This window comes from Parasteatoda tepidariorum, chromosome 4 (genome assembly GCF_982258835.1).
Source record: "Parasteatoda tepidariorum strain Cologne lab strain chromosome 4, Ptep-v5.0, whole genome shotgun sequence".
NCBI classification, from domain to species: domain Eukaryota; kingdom Metazoa; phylum Arthropoda; class Arachnida; order Araneae; family Theridiidae; genus Parasteatoda; species Parasteatoda tepidariorum.
The window spans coordinates 44174177-44189339 of NC_141758.1; the positions used below are offsets into that span (position 1 = coordinate 44174177).

Here is a 15163-nt window from a genome sequence, read left to right on the forward strand (position 1 = left end):
CGTAGGACCATTAAATAGCGATGTTTTTTTTATTTTAGAACTTTGTAGAGGTCGATATGGTTCACATCGACGTATCAAATCTTTAAATTGAAATCAATGTATTATGAAGCCAAAAAAATACTTTTTACCCTGGAATTTAAAAGTTGCAAAACTTGCAGATGGATCTTAAATAAATACTAACACATATTAACATTGGAATGAGACATTGAAATACACATGTTTTTGATTTGAAATTATATGACTGAGCATTTTAAGATTTATCAAACAAAAAAGAAACAATATTCAACATCATTTATTCACATAAAACATATGTACGTAATAATAAAAAAACATGGAATGATAAACATGAAAAACTTTACATAGTACTATTGTCACGAGATTTATAGATGACACCTCTGCTCTTAAGTTCTCGAATTATGCTTGGGGGCAATCGTCCAGCTATAGAAATGGCATAAACTCCTTTCGTATTGCGACCTGTAACATAAGAAAAAAGAATTTTAGAAACAGGTTTAAAAAATATTTAACAGCTAAAAATAGAAGTACCATGAGCCAAAGCTGATCGTGAATATTTATTTAATTAGTTTTAATGCGATTTCACAATAAGGACTGGAAACATAATAAATGAATAAATATAAGAAAACATTAAAAAACAAAATTAATTATTCTTTGAAATTGATTTTAAGAGAGTAAGATCTTATTTTCCCTTTTTATTGCACTAAAAGCACATTTGTATCTTTTGAAATCACAAATTTTTTTTTCAAACAATAAAACATCACTAAATTTACCTTTTTTAAATTTTTACTATTTTGTGAATTTTTTCAATATTTTCCAAGCATAGTTCTATTTACGTTCCCAAATTTGTAAGGTTTTGGCAAACAAGAAGCTCATTTCATCGCACAACTTGTAGTAATTCTTCTATCTTTAAATTATAATTTTACATAAGCAAAAACTGCCCCTTACATATTTCACAGCGTGTATTTTCGGTTCTTTTACGTATATAAAATAATGATAGCAAATAAATCTAGAGTCCTCAGATCATAAATCTTCAATCTTTTCTAGTTCAGTATGCATGCATTTGATGAAGCTAGCTAGAATTAAATGGAAGTTACTAAGGACTTTCTATAAAACTGTTATACTCCCCCAATAGTTTTGTTTCTTGCCTTTTTATCGAGATGAAACTTCTATAATCCACAGGACAAGTTTTCAAAAATTACACTTAAAAATATATATGCATAGTTAGTTATTAATTAAAAGTTTTTGATTTAAATCAATGATTGTCAAACAAATTCAAGTGTTAGCCAACCATATTCCCAATAACGCCAATATATATATATATATATATATATATATATATATATATATATATATATATATATATATATATATATATATATATATATATATATATATAATACACAAAAATATGATGTCAATGAAAATTCCAATTTACAGTTAAACGATAGTAAGGGGAAAATCTTTTTTCCCTTTTAAGTTGTTTTTCCCCAGAAAAGGATTCTGTCCCCTGTATAAAATCCCTCTCTATACCCTTTCCTCACAAACTGACCCTCGGAGAACACCTGTGCACATCATTATCTTTTGGGACAAATTTCACTTGGGTCGGAAGTTGGTTACCCGCAAAAATACAGGTTTCTTTATTTTGATTATTAATTTATTCTTAAATGCGCAACACACATTGCGATGCTAAACTTTTAATAAAAACTAGTTTATGAAAAATTAAAATAAATGAAGTTGCGTCTTCAGGCATTCACTCGTGATTGATGAGAAGTACTTGATTTTTGAAACCAGTGTTACCCGACATCCTAACATAATACGCCTAAAATAGACGACCACCATTTAAGGAATTTAAAAACTCCTCTTCTTAAAAGGAGTCCAATGTCAATGTCATCAGCAACTTTCCCCTTTTACTGCTTCCACCCCGCTCAACGTTTTGCTCTAAATATATTCAACTGTCAGGTCTAGTATTTGTAAAAGAAATGAGTGCTTCTTCTTTTCTTTCCAAAGACACAAACTTAAAAATGATTTATGAATGTTATTTTCGAACAGTTAGTTCTCAAGTTAAAATTCATGATAAAGTATTAATATAACAGCTTGAGTTTTAAGTCATAATTTTAGAATTTACGTAAAAAACATGGGGATTTTAAATAGAATAGTTAACATGGTAGGATATAGTAAAAACACAGAAAAAATTGCAAGAAAATGTTATTAAGGATCAAATCATTTTTTCAAAACTAAATGACTGAATGTTATCATTAATGAGGAAGAAAATATTAGATTTTCAAAAAAATTAAAAACATAATAACGTTTAAATTCGCTGCGACCTTAATTAGGTGTTAAATTAAACCGTATTTTGGATGAAGTTGAAACACAGTATCGAGTAATTAAGTTTAGAAAGATCGATAAGATGGTTAAAATTGGCACCATATTAGGGTGGTCATTATTTTTCAACTTTTTCCTAATCTTGTTAATAATAATAATAAAAAGAAAAACGATTTGTGCAAAGCTTTAGGTAAATCGGACAACAGCAACGTGATTTTTTGACAAATATAGCTAAAATTATGTTTTGCAGCAGACATTAAATTATCAAAATTAATTATCCAAAGAGATATGTTTCGCACTAACTTTCTTAACAAGCCATAAATTTCTGTCTTTTTTAAACCTCGCCACCAAAACTTTCCTTGACTGTATTAGACAATCCTGATAACAAAAGTGGAATGAAAAAACATGAGCAGCAATATTGAATTATGCTGCAAAAAACTGATGCAAGTATACAATAATATTCTCAGAAAACATGAAAGTAAAAACAATATAATTTAACAAATCGTTAATTAACACTGTCAAAGATGCTCCATTGCCACTTAATTCACTTTTCAGGAAAAATAGTGTTCATATTTTGATTCTATATAAACTATTCAGTGTGATCCTCATGTAAAAATTTACATGTTAGTAAAAGAAGGAAAAAACAAAATGATTTTAAAGTTTTCAATTAATGCTCAGACTTTAAGACGACGATTGAGGGTCGCTTTGTAATTGTCCAATTCAAGTGAAATTTTGTACAACTTGATTTTTTATTGGTTGGGATAAGGAGGTGGGAGCAGCAAAATTGTAACTTTTGGAAATTAGGATAGGTCACCCTACACTATATTAATGCTGCAACAAATTTGAACAATATTTGAACACGTTTTTAAATTTCTTACAGCATAGCAGTTCGAGTTGAAAATAAAATAGAGAGAGAGCTTTCGTTGTTTTGACATTTCAACTGTAAAGATCTTCTAAGAAGTAAGAAAAGGAAATTTGTTTTTTATTTATAAAAAAAAAATTGCCTTTTTTCAGTGCTTACGCAGGATAACTTATATTTGCCAGGGGAAACACGACAATATTTTTTTGAAAATCATAAAAATGAAATAAGATCTGTTCAAGTTTCTTTTCCATTCAAACTTAAAATTTTATCCCTATAATGTATTCCATTGAGCATAATGGAACATTTTAGTCAGAAAAACAATTTACAATACCAGCTTTCAAGCCTATTAGATTATTTAATTGAAGAGTTTGATTGTAAAACATGTAAGACGACGTTTTGAAAACATACAATTTTCAGATCTATTACCATAGTACGATCGATATCAAGGATTATATTTGATTAAAGCGTAGATAAATTGTAAAGCAATTTTTAATAAGAAAAGATTGCATTGTAGACAATTTTCTGTTGTTTTTATAGTACTCAGTTGATCTCTGATTAACTCAATTTCGTTAAAAATGCCATTTACTATATACGCTAGTCATTCATTCTAGGTAACTGCAATAAAATGAATGAAAAAATTAGATTTGTATCATACAGGATGTTTAAAAGAATTGAACCAAATGATTTGTTATTTTGAATACAATAATAGTATAATAAATGTATAATATAGTATAATAAATGGTGCAATAAGATCTATAGCAGCGTTTTTAGAAGTGTGATTTGGAAATTAGCAATAAATGAATGAAAAGATTAGATTTGCAAAATACAGGATGCTTAAGAAAATTGAACCTTAAATGATTTGTCATTATAAATTGAATACAACTTCCAAATAGTATAATAAATGGTCCAATACGATCTATAGCAGCGTTTTTAGAAATGTGATTTGGAAATTAGCATACCAAAATCGGAAAATAAAATAGGAAAGAAGAAAAAATTATGCTATAGCAATTAAAAAGCTTTGAAATTGGAACGTTTCTTGTCGAATTTCAAAGAAAAATTGATTTCAGTTCCTAAAGAAAAGTTTTGAGAAATGCTGAGTAGATTAGGCCAATGAGATCAAAGTATCTTAAGCAGGGTTCCTACTTAAGTAGGAAAAAAAAACTGACTTTTTTAGGAAAACTTCAATGTAAATTCAGATCATATTTTATCTATACCATGCACTTTTTCATCGGAAAACTGCTGGTTTTATTTATTTGTAATGTCAAATATTAGAATTCGTGAGCAAAAAAAAAAAAAACATTGTATGAGGATGGAAACAAATAAAATTTTCACTAAAATATGAATTCTTACAACTAATAGTAAAAGATGTTAGAATTATTTAACTTGAATCACAATAAGTGATTACTGTTACTGACAATTCTTAGATTGGTCATTTTCCAGGTATGATGTAGGAATTTTCTAGGTTTTTGTAAAAGAAAAGAAACTTTCCCTGACTGTTCCGGGCTTTTTAGAGTCAAAATAAAATTCCCGGACAACAAGGTTTTCCCTGACCCGTGGGAGCCAAATTAAATTTATTTATGGACAGTGAGAAAAAATCATCAACAACCATCATTTAGAAGTGTGCAAAATTCTAAAATTCTGAACTCTAAAGGGTTATATGTAGTAAAAATTTGACTAAAAATGCTTAAAGTTAAAAAATAAGGCCAAAAAAAAAAAAAAAAAAAGAAGAAGTTATGTTGATCTGCTTGAGGTAGCGCTTTGAAATTAGCATTTTTAACAAAAATATTTGTACTAAGTTTTAAAATTATAACTTAATATTTTTTATCACTTCGCTACAGGTTCGAAATTTGGGTTAGTCAATTGAGAGAACATAAGATATCAATCCAGAAAATTCAATTCTTTCGCTTCAATTCTTGTTAACTTCGGCGGCAGAAGATATTAAGTTATAATTTGTAAATTTTGTACACGTAATTTTGTTAAGGTATGGTAACTTTTCAACCCTATCGCAAGTCAATCAACAAAATTTATGTCTTTTTTTCAAGCATTTTTAATCAGAGTAATAAGATTTTAAATAAGATGATAGTGAAAACTTTTCCGAACTACGGCTTAAGATTTACGACAACGACCCACGCGAATGTTGGAGTTTTATTTTTTAAAGAAATTAAAAACCAATTCATTTTCTATGTAAATTAGTGAAGTAAAAAATTTAATCGTTTAAAAGAAAAGCATGAAAAATCCAAACTAATCAATTCAGAATCTAGCAAAAAAGGAAACGTAATTCTTTAAAAGGATGGGAGTTATATAGCCAAGTGTGATCGATCACTCCACAAAAAGTGAGAGCTCAAGGTTAACGCTTCACTCAAATGTAACACTGTTTCCACAATACACTTACATGCATATGATAGCTTCGAATAATCATGACATTTTTTTTTTTAACACTTTTAAAAAGTAGAGTAAAAACCCCTAGCCTAATCTATCACAGTTTTAGATCCATCATATCTATTTTTTATACGAAATAGAACTGAAGAAGTTGTTTCTATATCTTTCGAAGGAAATAAAAAATGCTAAAATAATAGATACTTAAAAAAAAAATACATTACCTTCCCACAGAGACATGTGAATGGAACAGATGTTTCGAATGATTGACATAACATGCAACATCGACGTTTATAATAATATAAAAAAAAAGAGATTGAAATGAAGATACCACATATAACTATGAACATAAAATCGCTAAGAACTTTTTTCAGCCATCAAATTATTTTTTTATTGAATGCTGATAAAATCAAAGCGGACATTTCCGGATATCATGGCTAATTTTTTGAATTTCCATTGTTGAAAAAGTTAAATAAATATCTTAAAGTTATTACTGACGCATAACTTTCAGCTGAGTCCAATAAGAAATCGATATTATTTTTAGTAAAATTAAACCGGAAGTTTATATATATATATATATATATATATATATATATATATATATATATATATATATATATATATATATATATATATATATACAAATATATAGATAGATAAAAGACACATATAAAGAATAATTTTTATCTTAAGATAATTGTTCTTTATTCAGAAATATCGCATTAAATTATACCAAAAGATGTGTCTTGAGGAAGACTTTTGGTTTTTCCAATAATAGTTTTCTTTTTATATTATTTTATTTTTATATTATTTAATTATTTGTGTATATATATAAATCTAAACTTCGACCACAATACCCAAACGAACATTTGCAATGGACGTGGATATTATGGACTTAAAACTTTTGAATTATGTAATTGAAATAAATACATTCTATAATTTTTAAACTTCCTCTAACTAAATTGTGAGATTAAAATAAATATATTCTATTATTTTAAACTAGTGGGCTAACGCTCACCAACCCCCGAAAATTACTACGCAATCTTATATGGTTCGCTTCGCTCGCTACTAACTTAGGTACATTGCAAATACACAAAATTCTAAGAATTCAAAACAATCATTCAAATCCATACAAAAATTTTTAAAAAAAATTACATCTTTTTAGTAAATACTAAGTCATTAAAATAAATTTGAATTCAAATAAATGATATGTAATTCGTTAAATCTATTAGAAATGTGCTATAGTATAAAATCTTAAAGCGTAACAGCACGACTGAGACTCATTTTTCAATGAATAACTAATAACAATAATAAAACAAATAAATTCGTGACATATAAATTAAAAATCGTCAAACAAATTCGTAATATATAAATTCGTGATAAAAAGCGCTTTCGACAAAATACTAAAATAGAGATCTATCGACAAAGACTACTCACTTCTGCCTAGCTTAAGGTTATTTCAGTTTCCGTTTTAAAAAGCGCTATACGTTGAGACACCTCAGCTAGATTTGGCATGTGACATTTTTAGCGGCAATCATTGGTCGATTTTCTAGCGTTGCCATTCGGGGAGTTGTAATGAGGCTTTTCTTTGTCGCCGTGTAAGAGAAATATATATATAGATAACGAAACAATATTTGACCTAGTGCAATTTTAAACTTAAGTAATAAATTTTAATTTCTCATTAAATTATGCAATTGATGTAAAATAGCACGATTCGTTTTTACATTTTCTAATTACGAATCTTCTATCTTCATTTTGTGTTGGAGTTCTTGATTTACCTGCAACATGATAACGCGTCCTTGTTGTTAATTCGAAAATAGGCTTAAACAGAAAACAACATTCAACAGCTATGTACGGCGTGGTTGCAGATGAATCACGGCAACAAAACTTAAAAGTACATAGGAGCTAGAACGCAGGAACTTGCGAACGGAATTTTACGTAAATTTGCAAAATCTCCCTTATTTTTGGATTTGTCGCTTTCCAAAAAATATCTATTAAATTAAAGTATAAGGATGGAAGAAGTAAGTATGAATCAACTTAAACAAGAACAAGTTTAAGAAAAATTTACCATGCCTCTATTATATAACTCTAAACTATTATATCTTCTTCATAGCTCTAGTTAATGTAGTTACAACAAACCTGCTTTTAGTGTCATAAAATAGACCAATAATCAATTAATATGCATCCGTCATTCATAAAAATTATACTTAAAAAATGAAAAAAAAATTATCTCTATCACTTTTTCACTTTCAAATTCGGTTTAAAAGAATGGAGTTTCGGCCATGTTCATGGAATCCTTCAAATCTAAGGGTACTCGGATAGTATACGAGGGGTACTTTTCTTTAAAAAAAAGAAAATCATCATTAGCTGGTAAAAAAAAAAAAAAACATTTTAACGTCCGTAAGTGATAAACCAAAAAATTTTCGAAATATACAAATTTATAACTTATACATTATCTGACTTGCAATTAAAATATTTTGTTTTTTGCATAGGTGAAAGCTAAAATTTGTATCGACTGGCAAGGCAATAAATATACAACTAAGTAAGTACCATAATAGAGAAGCGTTGTAATCAGTACGTAGAACAGAATTAGGAGCAGTTTAATAAAATTTATTGTGCGTGTTTGTATATTAATAGTAAAGAATAGAATAGTAAAGAAAATAATAAAAATCATTTAATTTTAAAGAAGAAAAATTTAAAGTATGGTTTAAAAATCATGACTTCAATATTTATTCTCTTATTAAGAATGTTAAGCACAACAAATCCTAATTTTAGACATTTCTTTTTGTTCCATTATTCATTCCTTATACTCTTTTATCTTTTTCTACTATTCTTTATATTCCTTTTATTTATATTATTCTTATTATTCTTCCATTTGTTATTCTTTTTATTTACAAAATTTTAAAATTTTATTTTTTATATTTAAAATTCATATAAAGATTGTCTTCAGATTAGTAAGATAAGAACAACATTCTAATTTCATAAAAATTGACTGGTTTACTTAATTTTGCATACGTTTGAGTAAAAAATTATCAATAAAAACTTATTAATCGTTGTGCAAATTATAATTTACTTTTTACCCGGTATAATATCAATGTTAAAACCTCAAAACAAAGACTTTCAGCAGCGTACAAATGAAGAAGCCCAATATAAATCGTCTATGATAATTTACTTCTTTCCTGGTATAATATTAATGTAAAATCAACTCAACAAAGGCCAGAAATTTTTTCACTTTCAACAGCATACACACGAAGAAGTCCAATATAAATTGTCTGGTAAATGATATTTTACTTCTTTCCTAGTATAATATTAATGTTAAAATCCAAACAAAGACTTTTTTTTCACTTTCAACAGCATACACACGAAGAAGTCCAATATAAATTGTCTGGTAAATGATATTTTACTTCTTTCCAGGTATAATATTAATGTTAAAATCTAAACAAAGACTTTTTTTCATTTTCAACAGCATACACACGAAGTCCAATATAAATTGTCTGGTAAATGATATTTTACTTCTTTCCAGGTATAATATTAATGTTAAAATCTAAACAAAGACTTTTTTTCACTTTCAGCAGCATCCACAGGAAGAAGTCCAATATAAATCGTTTGGTAAATGATAATTTATTTCTTTCCTTGTATAATATCGATGTTAAAATCCACACAACAAAAATTTAAAAAAAAATATTTCTCATAGTTTGCTCCAACTTCATCTTCAAGATAATGCGTAAGATTATATACGAAGGAAAAGAATTTATAAGGTAATTACATTTTGAAATGATAAATTAACACATGCCCCAGTTTTCATATTAAATTTTTACTACAAAAAAAATAATGTCAAGGTCATACAATGTAAGATATTCCATACGCTAAGTGCGGAAGGACAAAAGCGGAAATATAACGATGTATATATGTATTTTATATGTGTATACGCTGGAATAGGAAGGTGAAAAAAAAATCTAAAATAACCCTTTCTAAAGGTTCGTGGAGCCTCTCAATGTAACGCACAATAGATATTAACCCTTTGGGGCCCATAGCCTTCGAAGATTTTTTTTTATCCTTAGCCATAAAAACGAGATAAGCTAGCGCAAAGAGATGGAGGGAAAATACACATATGTAATTTTTTTTCAATATGTATTTAGGCGTATGACTGCTTTTTTTTTTTTTTTTCCCTCGGACAAGCGATCTAAATATCACAGATGCTGATCAATCGCTTTGTTGGAGTCGAGTTTCAACAGCACATATTTGTGAGAAAATTTTTCAGGGAGGAAAATCGTCCTATTTAAAAAATGCGAAGGGCGAAACAAAACGTTATTTACTCTTGACGGTAACGTCAATTATGTAAATCAAAGTATATTGATACGATTCACTGTGTGATTTAGGAATAATATTAATAAATGGTTACATAATACGTGAATTACAGTGCTGATTTTTACAAATGAGTTATTAATTCTTCAATTTCTAGAACAGGGGTTTCCAACTTACACGCGGCCGGGGGGCCGCAATTAAAAACACCAGTCAAATGGCGGTCCGCAACTTTATCGAAATTTTATATAGGACTGTTTGAAGGAACATTAAATATTACTGTCAGATTTTTATTAAAGTTTTTATAATATTAAAAAGCAAAATAACAAGCATTACAAATAATGCTTGTTACGTATCATTTTGAATCTTCTCTTAATCAGAAACTTAGTGAAAAGATTTTTTTTTTCTTTTAAATTAAATTCTGTGATAAAATAAAATTTTTTTCGACTTTTTAGGAATTACAACTACAAAAAAAAAAAAAAAAAAAATTCTCGAGCATCTGAAATTAATTTTTTTTTTCCTTTCCGCTCATGCGATATTCAATTAGAGGAATTTAAATAAAACATAATATTAATTCCCTCTTTTATGCGTTTCACATATGTAAATAATTTCGTCCAAAATGAGTGGGTTTCAAAAAGTTAAATGGGAGAATTTCTTCGAGAAAATTTCTGATACGCACACGCTAAATTATATTCACAAAATAAATAAATAAATAAATAAATAAAAAAAGAACACGATTATTTTTGTATTTGAATAAATATTTTCCTGGATGCAAAACCCGAGAAATAATTTTTTTTTGCACAGTTGGTATGTTAAAATTTCACAGAAATGAGGAAATTAGGTTTTTTAAAATGAAAGAAAGGTATTTTAAGCCCATATAGATTCTTTACGAAAATTGTCCTAAGAAAACGACAGTTTTATTTAGTTCGCGGGTCGTCAGTTGGTAACCACTGCTCTAGAATGTAGTAATTTGAGATGCCGAATCCAGGTATCCGGAGAAAATTTAATTTTTTACCGGAAAGGTTTCGGGTACCAGGCAAAAATTTTACTTGTTACCCGGCCGGGTATTATAATATTTATGCAAGACAATAAAAATATCGTAAACTTTTCTGTGGAACAAATATTTTACGAGTTTTAAGGAAATTCATTATGTATATAAAAACATCGGTATTTATTTTTCGATTTTTAAAAATAAATTTAAAAAGAAAGTTTCTAAAAGAAATTTGAAATAAATTTCAGATAAATTCAGATGTATAATGATTAAGGTAAAACTTCGCCATGAAATAGCGGCATCTGCTAATAGTAAGCTTTATAATTAATTAATTTTTCATTTGATTTACTTAAATTTTCAATAGCATTTATTATCAATGTAGCTTCTGGTAAATGTAAAATATTTTAAAAGATATATTTTAATAAAACGTCGGTATATAGAATGAATAATGTTTAAATTATCAGAGATTAATTATTAATCACGCGATAACTATAAACCTGCGTTGAGATTTCCCTTACAAGGGAAACTAGAGAAGTGTGACTCGCCAATTTTGAAATAAACTAGTGGGATGTATGCCTTATGAGGAATAATTTTAGGGGGCAACATTCGTTTCGACCCATAGAAGGTCCTATGAGAGATAAAAAATAATTCTACATGTGGAAAAATCGGTATTTTATTACTTCAATGCAGACTATTAGTTATTGTAATTGTCTCATAATCCAATTAATTTGTAATTAATTGGATAATTAATTAATTTTTTAATTAATTAATTAATCAGAAATTATTAATTAATTAATTGATTTGCAATTACATACTCCAATTAATTTGGAAAGTTTTTTGAAAAAAAAAAAAAAATTGATGTAATTTTTTTTTTTTTTTTTAAATTAACCTAACAGGTTTTTCTGAATAACTGCAGATACATAAAATTTTCAAAATCAATTTTAACAATAAATATGCATTATATAGTACGTGAAAGTAATTAATTATCCAATTAATTACAAATTAATTGGAGTATGAGACAATTACAATAACTAATAGTCTGCATTGAAGTAATAAAATACTGATTTTTCTATATATTGAATTATTTTTTATCTCTCATAGGACCTTCTATGGGCCGAAACGAATGTTGCCCCCTAAAATTATTCCTCATAAGGCATACATCTCACTAGTTTATTTCAAAATTGGCGAGTCACACTTCCCTAGTTTCCCTTGTTAGTAAAATCTTTTAAACTTTTCGATTTTTCATGAGAAAATTTATCTTATTACCAAAGTAGAAAAGAAGATTCATGTATTGGATTTTGCTTACCCTAATGTTACGATTTTATCACCGTATTCTAGTATTTTTGAAGGGAGGGGGGGATTATGAAAACTTTTTATAATTAGTCCGAAGGTAACATTGCCGCCAGAATGGTTGGAAATTGAATTTATTGAGATAACGATTATGAAACACACTTTCTAGTGAAATTTTATTTCAAAGTTACAGATATGTTACTTTCATTCATACATGCTTCTTTTCAAAATGTTAAGCAATCAAGTTAACTTACGTTTAATCAAGCAGAAATAGATTAAACGTATATCAACTTATACTTAAAATGTAAAAATGTTTCCAAATAAGTTATTTGTCTAATTATGCGAAAAAATTTATAAATATTAGTCTCGATTTTAACATTACTTGGAAATCAATCTTCCAATAATTAGTAATAGCATTAGTATAAAATGTCAGAAAATATTTATATTCTGTTTGCAACTGTTGTCTATTGTACTTCTATGAAATTCTAAGCTTATGAACCAAAATAATAAAAATATATTATTGCATTTACTGAAGTCAAATTAGTATTAGAATATACATCGTACTTTTCTTTAGTTATCTTGAAATTTGGATCATTATGCTTTAAATAAATATCAATGCAATTCAATATTATAATTATTTTACTATTACTTCAATACAGTTAAGTAGTTCGCTCTTCTCCAAAACAAACATTTATCTTTAGTGAATAAATTTCTTTGTCTCAAAGGTAGCCACTTCGCCAAGGATTCCCTGAATTAAAATTCTTCACAAGAGTAAAATATGTACCAGTTTTATTATTAAGAAACTGATGGAACACATGGATTTCCAAAACATGTTTTAAGTTTACTATGAATCTGAATATGGTTGCGGTGAACATACCCGGTAAAGTACGTGAAATACCCGGTAAAACTGGCTGGATCCACATACCAGGTACTGGGTCTTACGACCAAAAACCGGATCCAGATACCCGACACCAAGTAGTGAAATTTTTTTGTCGGGTCAGGGTAATGAAAATCTGGCCGGGCAAGCAGGGGTATATGGTAGATTTCAGTATCGAGGTATTTTATATAATGTGCTTTAGGAGTAAAATTAATAACAATAAAATAATAAGTTGATTCTACAGCTGATTTCTAAATATTTTAAATAAAAAATTACGTCAATTATGCATTTTTATGCTTTGAAATTCGCTTTGAGGAAAACAAATTATAGAGAGAGAATTGAATGAGAAATGAGAAGATTAAAAATTAATAACTAAAATAAAGAAATATAAATAGAACAAGCAATCTGGAAAAGCGTTTCATATATTAATAACAAATATAATCACCTAGAGTTGCAGCCAACAAAGCCATGGAAACAAACATGTCTAAATTTTAATTGATGTTAGCATCAATAGTTGACTATTCTTAAAAGAAGAGCTGAGTGGGTAAAGGTTCTAAGTGAGATTTTACTGAATTTGAGTAAACTAGTTTTAAAATGTATGCGTTCATAAAAGAAAAATTATTGAAAAAGAAAATATCACTTTAAAGTTTTTAAAATTACTTCTATTTAGTTTTTTTTTTACTTTAGTTTTTAAGATTATTACTTTTTAAGATTACTAGTCGATTGTTTATTACCAAATGACATGGACTTTTCATTCGCTGAGATCGGCGTAATTGGGCACTAGCACTCCAAGAAGAGGAAGACAACCAATACCCACGCATGTGACCTATGACTTCAGCACCAGCTAATCTTTATCAGCAATATGGAGTATCTCTACATAACTTAAAATGTAAATTAAATATAGAGCAGTATAGCACATTGAATTTGTTGAAATATAATTCTTTCTAGGCCACTTCTTTTTTTGTTTATGCATTTTATTGTAACCGTCATACATTTTTTTGTTGTGCACCTGGCAACTTCTATGCATAATAAGTTCAGGTTCTTTATGGCTTCGTGCTTGCCTTTCTGTGAATATATAGTGGCAGAATTGAAATATTAGTGAAAAAATCTTTATCAAAGAATATAGGCTGTGTTACTTAAGAGAATTGAAACTTGATGGGCTTAGCCTACTCGGCATAGAATGAAAAGAACAGTTGCTAACGCAAACAAATGCCACGTTTCAATAACCAATCAGGATCGAGATACCCACTCTACGTCATTTGAGGGTATCCCATTTAAAGATTTATCAACATAAATTAATGTTGTTTAGTTAAATAAGGTTAAATTAAGATTTTCTCCCGAGATATCTAATTTAAAAAAAAAAAAAAAAACGTCACTTAGAATATTCTTCTTTTGTGCTTCAAATACGTTGTGCTTTATGCAGACATGTTATAGTAATGTTTAAAAATGGAAAAACTTACTTATTCTTTGCCATTTAGCAACCCAGCTATCCTCTCCACCCATCAACGCAATCATTCTGCAAGAAAAAAAAGTATGTTACAAACTAAAATAAAATTAAACGGGCTCGCAAAAAGAAAAAAAAAAAAAGAAAAAAAAACCCTCACAAATCAAAAAAAAAATTTTTTTTTTTTTTACTACAATTTAACACCTTTATTTTCATGTATTCACATTCACAAGTCTAGTTAATCCTGAAGTTCTTAGTGCATAGTTACTTTGTACAGAAAGTAATGCCCTTTAATTACATTTGGGTTACTCAGCAAACTATTTTTACCAAAATGGTATTGTTTTCTTCTTTTATATAGTTTAATGAAAACATTTTTATAAAAAGCTTCAATAATAATTCTAATATACATTATAGAGATATTTTTTTTGTTAAGGTGTTTACGACAATTTCATTAAACATTAATTTAAGGTGATTGAATGAACAATTCGTCGAGACAATGTGGAATCGACCCTTTAATTAAAGTAACGTCAACGTATTCCCCTAAATTTTCCTCTTGGTTTAATTAAAAGAAGAAAAAAAATATGGTTCATAGTAAATTTATTACTAAACACACTCTAGTTGAAAAATTGTTATTACTCAATTCTGGAACAGTAGCTGGGGACATGACTGTTATTATTTAATGAA

At 27.8% G+C, this 15163-nt stretch overlaps 1 protein-coding gene across 1 annotated transcript in view; it reads right to left on the reverse strand.

Annotated features, from left to right (window-relative positions):
- Window positions 1-274: 274 nt before the first annotated feature.
- spt4 (Transcription elongation factor subunit spt4) overlaps window positions 275-15163 on the reverse strand; it is a 43830-nt gene continuing 28941 nt past the window's right edge. Inside the window, exons 3-4 of the mRNA XM_071182228.2 lie at window positions 14496-14551; window positions 275-474 (exon numbers count right to left, since the gene is read on the reverse strand). Of these exons, the coding sequence (XP_071038329.1) occupies window positions 356-474; window positions 14496-14551 (175 nt within the window). The 3' untranslated portion in view covers window positions 275-355. The remainder of the gene's footprint in view (window positions 475-14495; window positions 14552-15163) is intronic.